The 14,717-nt window shown below is 44.1% G+C and overlaps 1 protein-coding gene across 1 annotated transcript; it reads left to right on the forward strand.

Annotated features, from left to right (window-relative positions):
• Window positions 1-1,475: 1,475 nt before the first annotated feature.
• On the forward strand, window positions 1,476-14,385 carry LOC123487224 (SH3 and PX domain-containing protein 2A-like). Its single transcript, XM_045218398.1, has 8 exons — window positions 1,476-1,566; window positions 1,873-1,990; window positions 3,119-3,281; window positions 3,519-3,804; window positions 3,896-3,910; window positions 5,670-5,719; window positions 5,825-5,944; window positions 7,279-14,385. Exons 1-8 carry the CDS (start codon window positions 1,476-1,478, stop codon window positions 9,355-9,357), a joined length of 2,922 nt encoding a protein of 973 aa, XP_045074333.1. The 3' UTR covers window positions 9,358-14,385.
• Window positions 14,386-14,717: the final 332 nt, after the last annotated feature.

Consider the following 14,717-nt stretch of genomic DNA (forward strand, 5'->3'; position numbering starts at 1 on the left):
AGTCCACTTACTCTGACCCTACCTCAGGTCAATGGGCCTGCCTTTAGTAACTTTATTGCCAAAAAGACTCCCAAGCAAAACAAATGGATCCCTTGTTATTGCATTGTTCGGTCAAACCCACAAATTCTTCTGACCGAATATTAGGTCAGTACAGTCTGATTGGCTGGTCCAATGAAATCCATAGGAGTTGATTGGCTAGTGACAGCAGGATGACCTCACCTCATTGATTACCTCATGTGTTGTTGATAGGGCTCTATCCAGTCTCCTCCACCCTGTTCCTCTGTCTGTATGTCTAGAGAACAGGATCAGTTACAGCAGAGTCTAATCTAATTTATGGCAGTGTGCTGATAACCTCCTTCTCAACTCACTGTTTGGGGCTTTGGACCCAGCTGACTGGGCAAACACTCACTAAGACGGTGTGAGACACACGTACACGCACAGTACATGTCCAGAGAGCACGCTCACACACATGATATGTTTGAATACACAAGCACCCTCACAGGCACGCACACACAAACACACACACACTGACACAAACTCACACCACATTCCCTCTCCACCTGCAAGTACTCAGCCTTCCTCAACCACACACACACCCACCCTACACACACACACACACACACACCCTACACACACACACCCTACACACACACCCCACCCAACACACACTCCCTGTGCTACCCAGTCCCAAAGCCCCTAGACATTCCTTACAGCTCTCTATAATTGACCCAAGCCCCTCAGCTCCCTCTGGAATGACAGGCAGCAGTAGAATGTGTTCCCCCTAAAACCTCAACCTCACCTCACCCCACCCATTGTTAACAGACTGACACACACACACTTTCACACCTCTGAGATTCCTCTCCTGTTTCTCATGTTTAACTTCCCCATCCCACCCAGGGACATATTGGCTGTGTCTCAAATGACACTATATTCATCCTATAGTACACTACTTTTGACCAGATATGACACCCTATTTCTTGCATAGTGCACTGCTATTGACCTAGTCAGAAGTAGTGTACTATATGGGGCAGTATAGGGGATCATTTGAGTGCACTATATGGGGCAATATAGGGGATAATTTGAGACACAAGCCATTCTCACTGGACCAACTCTGATTCTTCTCTCTCCCTGCCTTTAGCCCCATTCTCTCCCATGCCCCTGTATATCCCATTGAAGCAACAGCTGCTTAAAGTGGCCCTATCTATCTACCCCCCCCTACCCCTCATACTTACACTTGGCTTATCCCACTCTCCCTCCACAGTGGTTGAATCCCCCTACGGATCATTCCACTATAGAGTGGCCGCGGGGGATTTCCCTTATCTGGCTCTGGGCAGCCAAGTGGAGCCAGATAAAGATCTGAGAGCTTCCACAGGTTCCTTATCTCCAACAGGGAGGCTCCATACTGCAGCTCTGGAGCTCTGCAGCCATTTCAAAGGGATCCAGTCTGCAGGGTTGTTCACTCAACAGTGTTTATTATGGGTCCACAGTGGATCCTGGCTGGGTTGCCTCTGTCACATTCTAGCTGTGATAAGGAAGGGTTTGAGAGGGTTGTGGATGTGATGAGAGGTATGGCCAGTAGGGGGTGCTGTTTTGTGTTGGTATTGGAGGATAAGCAAGGAATGGATACAGTCAGGGTATGCATGCTGGCTTGAACAAATAAAACAGATAAAATGGCTAACTGGGTGATTTCGGATACTTTTGTGTTGCTTTCTAAGAGAACATTGATTGATTGAAATACTTTTGTTGTTGCAGTAGATATCTCTTGACTGGGAAATTCAAGGGGAGTTTTCCAAGGGGTTTATTACTGGGATTTACTGAACTGAAATGTTGATTCTTTCCTTTTTTTCACTGATCCTTCCATCCCCCGTGTAGAAGAGAAGTACATGACGGTGCAGCCGTACGCCAGCCAGGGGAAGGACGAGATCGGCTTTGAGAAAGGGGTCACCGTGGAGGTCATCCAAAAGAACCTGGAGGGCTGGTGGTACATCAGGTGAGAATCACCTCCTCCCATTGGTCCTTACTGTGGAGGGCTTCCTCTGATTGGTCCTCACCATGGAGTGACAGGCACCTTAGCCAATGGAAAACATTGCTCCGGTTAAGAATTCACACCTATTTGATTATATTAGTGATTTTATGTTGGATGGGCCCAGTTCCAATTCCAATGAAATCTTTCACTCCCTTCAACAAGGCCGGTAAGTGAATGATCATATTGGAATCGGGCCAAAAGTTAATGTACATTTTCTCACACTCTAATGAAATGAGTCTCCAGAGAGAGCTTTTATATCATTATTTTCAGAGATGTGATCAAGGCAGAGGTACATCTCATCTGTTTAATGGTATTGGAAACGTTTAACATATGTGGCTCATTGGAGATCCGGTGAATGCGTTGTGTGTGATCTGTTCAGTGGAAGAGCGACAGAGTGTGTGTTGTATACTCAGTAAACGTGTATTTCCTGGCCTGTTGTTTGTCATTTCCTCGTGGCCCGAGGGCCTTGTGAGCGCCACTCTCCAGCTGATGATTACCACATGCTACTCTGGACTGCTCTGGCTTAAAGAACAGTCCTGTTACATCTCTCATGTATTATCCACACACCACAGGCAGCTGGAGGCACCTTAATTGGGGAGGACGGGCTCATAGTAATGGCTGGAACGGAATCAATGGAATGGTATCGATCACATCAAACGCATGGTTTCCTTGTGTTTGATAACATTCCATTGACTCCATTCCAGCCATTAATATGAGCCGTTCTCCCCCCCGGCAGCCTACTGGCTCACACACACAACAGTGTTCTACTGCTCTGCTCAGAATCAGTCTGTTCTTTTATGTGTATGGGGACACCTAGTGGTCATAGACAGTCAGTGGGAGAATAAATAACATAAAGACTCCCTTTGACATTGTCAATAATTCTTGCTTACTTGTCAACCTTGGCAGAAGATGTGATAAGATGTCATGTTTTACTGCTGATGTACCAGTGTTATTACTGAGGGACATAAAGTTGAAGTAATCACAGTGTATTGCTTGTAATTACTTTGTAGTCAACACAAGATGCACTTTCTGACCGGTAAGGGTTACTATTTGACCGGTAACTTCCATTCTCCTCCCCTATTCTGCTACTAGGTACCTGGGGAAGGAGGGCTGGGCCCCGGCCTCATACCTGAAGAAGATGAAGGAGGACTTCTCGTCCCCTGGCCGGAAGAAGACCCTGACAGGCCCTGTGGAGATCATAGGCAACATCATGGAGATCAGCAACCTGCTCCAGAAGAAGTCCAGCAGTGAGAAGGTAAGGTTTTAAGATTTCACTTTTAACTCAAGATTTCTCTATGATTGAACTTTTAGTTCAATTTAGCACATTTTTTCTATTTTATTAGGTTTTGTTTGATTTATCTCTTGTATTGTATTTTTTATTTTTTTTACTGTAAAGTGTGTTGCCATTTTAATTGCAGTTTAAATAAAGTTGCATTTGATCTGCTAAATGGCATATTATTATTATTATTATTATTATTATTATTATTTAAAGGATTTCCAAACGGATGGAGATGCCACCAGTCCTGAGCGCCACATCTCAAAGAGTGAGATCAGCCTGCCCATGCCCTATGCCCCAGGTTACAATCCCAGTCCCGACCATGGCCCCAGCCCTGGCCCAGGTCCGAGCCCCAGTCCTGGGCTGAGTTCTGGGTCTGGGATGGGTACCTCCAGTCCTAGCCTGGGCCCTTGTGCTAGTGGCCCTCTACAGGACAGTAAGGGGAAGACAGAGCCTGGTTCTCCTGCTGTAGCACGTGTCGCTCCACACAGAGTGTCGATAGGTGAGTGTCATGAATTATGGAGTTGTATGGTGATTAAAATTAGACTATTCACTCGACTGAAGTAAAATATTATTGCTTTCTTTTTGCATAGGCTTTGAGGCTATAGGTAAGACATGGAAAGCCGAAGGTGTATTGTGTGAATATAATTTTTGGGCGCTAATTTACAGTGCCTTGCAAAAGTATTCATCCCCCTTGGCGTTTTTTCTATTTTGTTGCATTACAACCTGTAATTTAAATGGATTTGTATTTGTATTTCATGTAATGGACATACACAAAATAGTCCAAATTGGTGAAGTGGAATGAAAATAAATAACGGAAAAGTGGTGTGTGCATATGTATTCACCCTCTTTGCTATGAAGACCCTAAATAAGATCTGGTGCAACCAATTACCTTCAGAAGTCGCATAATTAGTTAAATAAAGTCCACCTGTGTGCAATCTAAGTGTCACATGATCTGTCAGATGATCTCAGTATATATACACCTGTTCTGACAGGCCCCAGAGTCTGCAACACCACTAAGCAAGGGGCACCACCAAGCAAGCAGCACCATGAAGACCAAGGAGCTCTCCAAACAGGTCAGGGACAAAGTTGTGGAGAAGTACAGATCAGGGTTGGGTTATTGAAATATATCCGAAACTTTGAACATCCCATGGAGCACCATTAAATCCATTATAAAAAAAATTGAAAGAATATGGCACCACAACAAACCTGCCAAGGGAGGGCCGCCCACCAAAACACACGGACCAGGCAAGGAGGGCATTAATCAGAGAGGCAACAAAGAGACCAAAGATAACCCTGAAGGAGCTGCAAAGCTCCACAGCGGAGATTGGAGTATCTGTCCATAAGACCACTTTAAGCCATACACTCCACAGAGCTGGGCTTTATGGAAGAGTGGCCAGAAAAAAGGCATTGCTTAAAGAAAAAAAGAAGCAAACATGTTTGGTGTTCGCCAAAAGCCATGTGGGAGACTCCCCAGATGAGACTAAAATTGAGCTTTTTGGCCATCAAGGAAAATGTCTGGTGCAAACCCAACACCTCTCATCACCCCGAGAACACCATCCAATGTTTTTCATCGGCAGGGACTGGGAAACTGGTCAGAATTGAAGGTATGATGGATGGCGCTATATACAGGGAAATTCTTCAGGGAAACCTGTTTCAGTCTTCCAGAGATTTGAGACTGGGACGGAGGTTCACCTTCCAGCAGGACAATGACCCTAAACATACTGCTAAAGCAACACTCGAGTGGTTTAAGGGGAAACATTTAAATGTCTTGGAATGGCCTAGTCAAAGCCCAGACCTCAATCCAATTGAGAATCTGTGGTATGACTTAAAGATTGCTGTACACCAGCGGAACCCATCCAACTTGGAGGAGCTGGAGCAGTTTTCCCTTGAAGAATGGGCAAAAATCCCAGTGGCTAGATGTGCCAAACTTATAGAGACATACCCCAAGAGACTTGCAGCTGTAATTGCTGCAAAAGGTGGCTCTACAAAGTATTGAACATATTTTGCATCTTCAAAGTCGTAGGCATGTTGTGTAAATCAAATGATACAAACCCCACAAAAATCCATTTTAATACCAGGTTGTAAGGCAACAAAATAGGAAAAATGCCAAGTGGGGTGAATACTTTCGCAAGCCACTGTATATCTATTAGACTAATATTTGGGTGCAGGGACATATGTGTGACCTTATATTTGACTAATAAAATGCAATAAAAACGTATTTAGTGCTGGGTGATATAACATTTTGATTCGGGTTTTACTGATATACTAAGGTTTGTACTCTGTGTGTTTTACTACTACTAATTGCACTTCTATCATTCCTAAATTTGACACTAAATGATGCTAATCTATGATTCCATTCATTAGGCTCTCCCAACCTCCGACAAAAACCTCCTCCTAGAAGAGAAATGAATCTGGTAAGTCACTCTCAAATACAGTATGTATCAGAAAATGTTTTTTACACTTGAACATAGAACATTGAACTCAAAATGGTTCTTTTTCTATTCATCTTGTTTGTGTAGGGCTTCCAGTTACCCAAGCCACCAGAGCCACCTACTGTGGAAGCAGAGTACTACACCATCGCAGAGTTCCAGTCCTGCATCTCTGATGGCATCAGTTTCCGTGGAGGACAAAAAGCTGATGTAAGCACCCAGAACCATAGAGATAGATACAGTATCTATACAGGTATTTCGTTTCTGTATAGATTGATAGGCTACTGTCTATATGATCTATCTCTATTCTCAGAAATGCTGGACATCTGTTGGTATTGAAATCTGACTGAGCACATTAAATATTAATGACAACTGACAGCTCACCAGAGACACATCTGCTGAAGCTGCATAGATATGGCTTTGACGGTCTGTTGAATTTGATGATGCTGACAAAATACTGTATAGAATCCAACTGGAGGTCAGGGTGGACATTTGAAGTTAGAAGAAAGGAGCTTTTGTTTAGATTTCTCCACCCACCACACCAAGAAGGATACCCAGAATATTGATGACATGTGTCTATAAAAATAAACAGCTACAGATGTAGGATATTAATTTGAGCCAGTTTGCTACAGCAGGAAAATAATCCTGCAGCAACAAGAAATGTGAATTGTTATGTGGATTATAATTAATGGACATTTTTGTAGGGGCTGATACATTTTTCATAAGTGAAAATCAAGTCTGAAATTACTAACTTCAGAAGCCTTTTTAAACCTCAAATACACTACAAGTTGTAAATATCTTGCATTGCAGGAAAGTTGTCCTGCGACAGTGCAACCTTCAAATTAAGGTCTACATCTGTAAATGAAGGTGTGATAGTGGAGGGAGGGAACAGCAGTAGAGAAATAGGATACTTTTACTCTGACCCTCTCCCTTATAGATTCCAAGTTCTCCTGCAACATTTACATTTGCGTCATTTAGCAGACGCTCTTATCCAAAGCGACTTACAGTTAGTGAGTGCATACATTATTGTTATTTTTTAATTTTTTTATACCCCCCCGTGGGAATCAAACCCACAACCCTGGCATTGCAAACGCCATGCTCTACCAACTGAGCTACATCCGCCGGTCATTCCCTCCCCTACCCTGGGCCAATTGTGCGCCGCCCCATGGGTCTCCCGGTCGCGGCCGGCTACGACAGAGCCTGGATTCGAACCAGGATCTCTAGTGGCACAGCTAGCACTGCGATGCAGTGCCTTAGACCACTGCACCACTCGGGAGACATAGTGATGGGGTGATCATATTAAGATCCTACATCTGTATAACAGCAACACTCAAGAGATCTACATGTATGAGACACATTGTCTGCCTGCTTCCCAAATGGCACCCTATTCCCTATATAGGGCACTACTTTTGACCAGGGCCCATTGTTAAAAATAAAAATGTGATCAGTGTGAAGTTCAAGTGAGACTGAATGTTGATTATAAAGCAATAATTCCATCAAGTGTGTCTGACTGTTGGTTATCTTCCCGCCTGTCTTCTCTGTAGGTCATAGAGAAGAACTCCGGGGGATGGTGGTATGTCCAGATCGGGGAGACGGAGGGTTGGGCCCCCTGCTCCTACATCGACAAACGCAAGAAGCCCAACCTCAGCCGACGAACCAGCACGCTCACCCGCCCCAAAGTCCCGCCCCCAGCTCCGCCCGTCAAGAAGCAAGACTCAGAGGAGACGCCCTCACCTTCACCCAGTCACTCCATCTCCTCCTCCTCCAAAGCCCCAGAATCCCCCAGCCGGCCCGCAGTATACGAGGAACCGGAATACGATGTTCCCGCTGTTGGGTGCGAGGGCGAGTCGGACACAGATTCCCTGAAGGGAGAAACAATACATCGCCCCCTGGAGGGGAAAATCAACAGTGTGGTCTGTGAGAAGTACCGTAGTTCTCCTCTGGTCTGCAAGACCTCCCCTGTTATTATCAGCCATAGAAGAAGATCCTTCAGGACCGTTGAAGAGATGGCCAAGGAGGAATGTATCTATGAGAACGATGACTTCAGGCGCAGTAGTGGTGATGAAGGGGCTTCGGCCAAAGGCTGCGGCGGTTCCAACTCCCCAAGGATCTACCACTCCTCGACTGTACCCCGCAAACCCTCAGGGTCTTCACCTCTAGCAGGGGGAAAGCCATTGAAGAAGATCACCCCGGAGCTGAGCCGGAGCCAGTCCCTAGCCAAAGCCGACACCTGCCCCTGGTCGTCCTCAGACGAATCGGGTAGAGGTTCAAGGAAACCCCCAGGCATCAGGACGGTGGAGCAGAGGATAGGCCAGAGCCCCTCCACCAAGCCCAAGCCCTCGGTGAGGCCTAAACCTCTCCTCACCACGAAGTCAGAGCCCCAGTGCCCCGAGAGGATGGACATCACTTCCCTGAGACGCCAGTTGAGGCCCACGGGTCAGCTCCGGCATACCGTCCATGGGCTCAAAGACTCCGAGACGGCTTCCGTCATCTCATCGGAGGACTCCCATTCTTCCCGCAACAGCACCTCAGACCTCTCCTCCATCTACTCCAAGGGGAGCCGGAGAGATTCGGATCTGGAGGGGTTCAACCTATACCGGACCACAGATAACTACGACAAGGTCCAGGAGTCGGAGCTGAGCTTCCCAGCTGGGGTGGAGGTGGAAGTCCTGGAGAGGCAGGAGAGCGGCTGGTGGTACATCCGTTGGCGGGACGAGGAAGGCTGGGCGCCCACCTTCTACTTGGAGCCCATCCGCCAAGGGAGGGACGGCGGTGGGTCCGAGTCCGACGGACAGCGCTCTGGGTCGGGCAGTGGCACCGGGAGCAAGTCCAACAGCCTGGAGAAGAATGAGCAGCGTGTGCTGGCGCTCAACGACATCAACCTCCAGGGACTCACCAACCACCACCAGGTACACCACACGCCGGGGGGTCTGAGGTCGAGGAACACTCCCCCAATCCCCTCCAAGCCTCCGGGGGGCTTCTCCAAGCCGGCTGTGCTGGTCAACGGAGCCGTGAGAATGAGGAACGGTGGGGTGAGACCGCAGTCCGCCGTCAGACCCCAGTCCGTGTTCGTGTCTGCGCCACAGCCCGCCATGGACAGTCAACACTACATGACGAATTCCCTGAGGCGGAATGAGTCATTGGGCGCCCACAACCAGTACCGTACCGACCAGTACCGCTCTGGTTCCGCTACCCTCGGCGTGCGCCGTAACTCCTCCTTCAACGCAGTGCATGCGCAGCCCGTCACAGTTGAGACCCGATCGAGACCCTCAGAGCGCTCTATCACCACCAGGGGGTCTTCGGCGGAACGATTTGGCGCTGGCGGCGGGACGGACACCTTGAGCAGGGTTGGGGTTGTTGTGCAGCGTAACGGTATCCCCGTCTCCACAGTCAGGCCCAAGCCTATCGAGAAGAGCCAGCTGATCCATAACAACCTGGGGAGGGAGGTATATGTGTCTATTGCTGACTACCGGGGGGATGATGAGACCATGGGATTCCCTGAGGGCACCTGCCTGGAGGTTCTAGACAGGAACCCCAATGGGTGGTGGTACTGTCAGGTCCAAGATGCCCTGCACCCCCGCAAGGGCTGGGTCCCCTCCAACTACCTAGAGAGGAAGAAGTAATGGCCTAATAATAATAACAATGTCCCCCTTTGATGATGTCACTAAGAATATTGGTGATGACACCACTCCATAAGAATGTTACCCCACAAGAGCTACCACAAGCAATATGCTCCAAATATGTAAATGTTTGATTCTGAAAGACTTTATGTACAAAAATATGTTGTTTTAATCTTATAATGAGATTGAGACACTTTTATTTCTGGTTTACTAAAATGTACATGTAAAAGACTAAAAGTCCAGATTTTTGTGTGCGATATGGGATGAAACGAGAAACTGAAAACGGGGGTTGGCCACCCCCAGTGTTAGAAACACAAATATGTTTTTGGAACTTTGGAACGATGCGATTTGACACGACACCTTCTAGAAGGGGTTTACATTAGAAAGAGAAGATAGCTGGGTAAGGATGGCAAGCCTTATACCTGCCCTTGTGACTATAATGCCAAATAGGTGCCTTTTGTAGATTATCAACTGAATGGGGGTTCGAAGAAGTGGACGGAACACATCAGTGAATCAACGTCATTACCAAATGTATTACAGTGCCATAGGCCTATGAGCATGAATACCACCAAAATTATTTTTGTAACGTTCAAGAGAATCACTTGAGTAGGAATGTTTAGGAGCGTTACCGAGCGAATATGATCAATCTAGAGTGTTGTATTAGAATGTTCAGAATCAAATAAGAAAAAAAACAAGAGAACAGGAGAGATATCAGTGACTCTCAGTGAGTCACAATTGAGCAAAGTCAAAATGACTAATCCTTTGATTATATTTTTTAGACATTTCTGTATGTTTTGTTCTTTAATGTCTTTGTGTGTCTTTTTGTCTGTCCTTAGAGATGTATTTCTGCTTTCTTGTGTTATACTCCACCGACAGTCCAGAATTGGAAAGAGTCAAAGTTTAGTCTCTCGGATGTTCCGATCTCTGAAGTTTCACTGACGGAATATCTATGTTGAGGTACACGTAATTGGACAAACTTTGTAGTTTTACCCCATTTCTGGAGTCCCACTTCTCATTAAAAATTTTCAACCAAGCCTACAGAATCTTGCACACAAATAAAGCTGAAACCTGTCAAGCTTGAAATCTAATCAAATTATACTTATTGGGAAATAAATTCCAATTGAAGGTGCTTTTCAGTCAACAAAAAAAAAAGGCCTACCACCAAGATATTAGTTTATACAATAAGTTTTAGTATTGTATGTCTGTAGTAGTCCCAGACAAATATCTTTGTATGTATGCTTTACTGTATATACAGTATAGCAACCGCAGTTGCAGTTGCACAGAAAATAAGTACTGGAAATATGGCTTAATAATTGTTTTTCAATCCCAGGGATATACTTCCATAGCCTCGAGCCCACAATGTGATCAAACCAAAGAGGAATATCATTTAATTGGCTATTTTGTAGCTTTACTATTTATTTATGGGCATAAATAGCCTAATACAGTGTATTCTAAAAAAAATACCTAAAACTAAGTTTAAAAACTGAAGATTTAAAAAATATATATGTTGATAACAATATCTGGACTCAGTTGATTTTCTGAATCCAAATTAAAGATAGTGTCAACATGCGGATATTGCTGTGCAGTATTGGTTTATGTGGTATGCAATAGAGTTTATGTTTACTTTCTTGCTTTAAAAGTAGTTTGGTATCTACTGGATTTAGAATAGTACTGCAGGACTATACAGTCATGTCAACATAACCATTACTACTTACTTATATGTTTTCCCAAACACAATACTGATATTATTTCAAAACGATCCCCAATAGAAAATCAAAATTAAGTACTATTTCAACTGGCTGGTGTTCAAGACTGCTGAAATATTTTTCTATTGAACAGTGTGTGAGCTTCTCAACTGAGGTTAAACACTAACTTTTCATTACATTTTCTGCTGGACAGTATTATAGTATTAAACAAAGTATTGTACCTGCTAGATTGCAGTTATATCTGTTTTAGCCAACCATAGTTGTTTTTTGTTGTTACAGTGTGATAACACATAGACAATAATGAAGATTGAAGTTCCGTTTTTTGTGAATTAATGCACTTTAACACTTGTTTACAGTGCATTAATGTAAAGATGCAGTTGAAATACTCAGCATATTATTTATTGATTTTTAAAAACTATTTAATATTAGTATTTTTATACCTCAAGTTTTTAAACTCCTGTCTTGTCACAGGAGTTGCCAAATATCTCAGTCATTGGAGGATGCCAAAGCTCCTCACAATATAATAATTGGATACATGGTACTCTCTTGTGGGAGACGAATGCTACCGCAACATACTTTTTTCATGTTGCCCAACAAACCGGCAGTTACAATGCAATACTAAATGCACTGCTGGTCAGTGAAACTACCAACTACACAATGCCTGTACATAATTGAATGTTTTCAAATATTAATGCAGCTAAGAGTTAGTCTTTTTTTTTTTTGTAGTTTACAATTTTTGTAGTTCACTTTTTTGTATTTGGCAATCTTTTTTTTTTTACCTTCTAAATGACTTTTTTTCCCCATGCTGTGTGCTGCAACTAGCAAAATCATGGAAACTTCCTTTCTCCTTATTGCTCTGTACATAATGCCTGATTCAAATCGTATTTATTTTTGAACTAATGTTTATACCTCCCATTTGTGGTTTGACAATCAAATATTTCTCCCCTTCCTCACCAGACTGGACTAGACCTGTCAACCTAGTACAAAAGTCAATAATGTGTGATATACTGTAATTTTTTGAAATTTCTACATTCTATTTGGTATGCATTTCAAGCCGTTGCATACAGAGATCTATAGAAGCTGAAGTTAGTTCTACTTCACAAATGGAGGGTAAAATGCTCTTTATCTCTCCCATCATATCCTATCTAAAGCAATGGAAATCAATAATTAGGCCTAGAACCCCTTACCCACCGCCCTCCCTCCCCTTGACGAAGGCATTATGTAAACGTGTTGAATCACCCATAACATTTTGCTTCAGCACATATTAATGCATATTGCTATTGTTTAATAGAGTACAATTTACACGGCTTGTCTGCCTGCGCCTGCAAATTACAAGGGAATTGTAATGTGTCAAGCTCGACTTTTTCATATTTAGTATTATGTATTTTTTGTTTTTCATAATGTTTTCAATGTTTCCGGCAAAATGATCATTGACATTCTATTTGTTTTTCGTTTTCACCCCATTGTATTTGAACATCATTCAGAAATCTAATAATGAGGAAATGTGCAATAGAAATAGGCATCTTTAAAAAACATAGGTAAAGAAAAACATGATCAACATTACCTCCTCTTTCAACATGTCTAAGGATATATGATCAAACAATATATTGTATATCCCTTAATCCATTCAAGCCATCATCGGTCATCTAAACGCCTTTAGGTCATGACTCATTTCAGGTCCACTGCTTTTTTCATATTAGCCTTTTTCAAAAGAGCAACAGTTGCTAATGGCACTAAACATACTCCAATCCCATTGGAGATGCTTACATCCATTGAGCTACAGCACAACATGTTGTGAAATGATGGCCAGCATTTTTAACCAATTGCTACGTAAGAATCCCTTCTGGTCCCTCCTCCTGGCTAGCGAACTGTGAATAACACCGGCAGAAACCAATGACCCGGGTTCCGACCTCGTAAACATCTAGCTGTTCTCTACCACAAATGTCAGCATCGAGGGCCTCTGGGTACTTACCAGACTGCCTTCAAGCTGTCATGTTTGTGCTTGAACAAAATGTTTTTGTTCTTGGAGTGTGTCTCTCTCCTCCACCTACGCAGATGCCTCCATGACATTTTAACACAAGCCATACCGGCCTCTTCAACCCCCTTGCTATGGTAAAAGAGACATTTTGAACTGACACAGAATGTCAACCGCATAATGTAAACTGGGAGACTGTCAACCGGTAGTCTTGTCGGGAAACAGTGATGTGTACTACAGGGTCATCGCAGTTTAATCCATCCGCTTCCAAACCAATACCTACCGTTACACCAAATATAAGAAACCACTTTTTTATGTATCTACATGTCTTCGACCCAAGCCCCATGGGAATTCATTTCAGACTTGACCGTGTGCATAATGTTTAGAATCTTCTGAGGAGAAAGAGAGAAAATACTACATGGGTTCGGTTTGGTCCTTTGTCCACAGATTACAACAGTGATGTTCTGGAGTTCCACTAAAGCTGGTTAGTTTAACAGTTTCCTCTACAGATTATTTTTTATCACTTATCCCCACATAACAGTTAAGGTGCTTCTCAGCTTTGGAAGCTCAGTTCATTTCCTTTCCCCTCCAGTAGATTTGATAGGGAAGACACACACACCGTTGAGTTTTAACTTTGGTGGAGGGTGGTAAAGTCTCACCAACGAGGGAAGCCATTCATGTCAGAGGGAATAGATTAGAGTCTCTACCATATTTGTGAAGTCAGCCAAGTGAGACCTTCCCTGCTGACGCTACACTGCCTCAACTCTCTGCCCCCCCCCCCCTCCGCCCCTTCTCTCTTTTTATTTTAACAAATTGTTGGTCCTTCTCGAGCGTGACATTCTCTTAAACCTAGTAATCCTAGATAGCACCAGCCGAAATGCCTTTTTTCCTCCCAGCTTTTTTCGTTCGACTCTTCCTTTTCTAGTGCCTCCTTGCTCTCTCTTCTGCCTTTTCCACCATACTTCCGCCATCTTCTTTTTATTTATTTCACCTCAACCAAAGCTAGTAGTTCCCAGTGCCGAAAGCTAGTTACTTGAAGTAGGAAGAAAGAAGAGATTGGATATGTTGAGTGTATCTAGTGTATGAGGTTTGGGTCGTCGGAGTATGTGATGTGAGATATTGTGTGTTTGTGTGTTTGAGAGAGGACATGTGCACTATGATGAGATGGATTGCGTGCAGGTGAGGTCAGGGGAAAGATAGGAGGAAGTCAGGGATGCGGTTGGTTGTGTTTGGGATGCGTCTGGAATCCTGAGATGGAACAGATTGTGGATTGTAGATGACATGGCAAGAACGAGAGAGAGAGAGAGAGAGAGAGAGAGAGAGAGAGAGAGAGAGAGAGAGAGAGAGAGAGAGAGAGAGAGAGAGAGAGAGAGAGAGAGAGAGAGAGAGAGAGAGAGAGAGAGAGAGAGAGAGAGAGAGAGAGAGAGAGAAACTAACTGGAGAGACAGATGAGCAGGAAGCAGTTGTTGACATTGTGCTCCTCTGTTCATGCTGACTAGACTTCCATTAAAACCAGCAGCAACAGCTTCCAACAGAGAGAGCCAATGAATAACACTGCATCATACTTCCTCCTCTTCTCCCATCTCCCACGGCTTGGGCTAATGAACTCTCCATGTACGATGCGTGGCGGTGAAATCTCATTATCAAAACCGCATTTTAATTGCGGTAGTTAAAGTTTCGAA

The sequence above is a fragment of the Coregonus clupeaformis genome, unplaced genomic scaffold (assembly GCF_020615455.1).
Source record: "Coregonus clupeaformis isolate EN_2021a unplaced genomic scaffold, ASM2061545v1 scaf1543, whole genome shotgun sequence".
In the NCBI taxonomy this organism is placed as follows: Eukaryota; Metazoa; Chordata; class Actinopteri; order Salmoniformes; family Salmonidae; genus Coregonus; species Coregonus clupeaformis.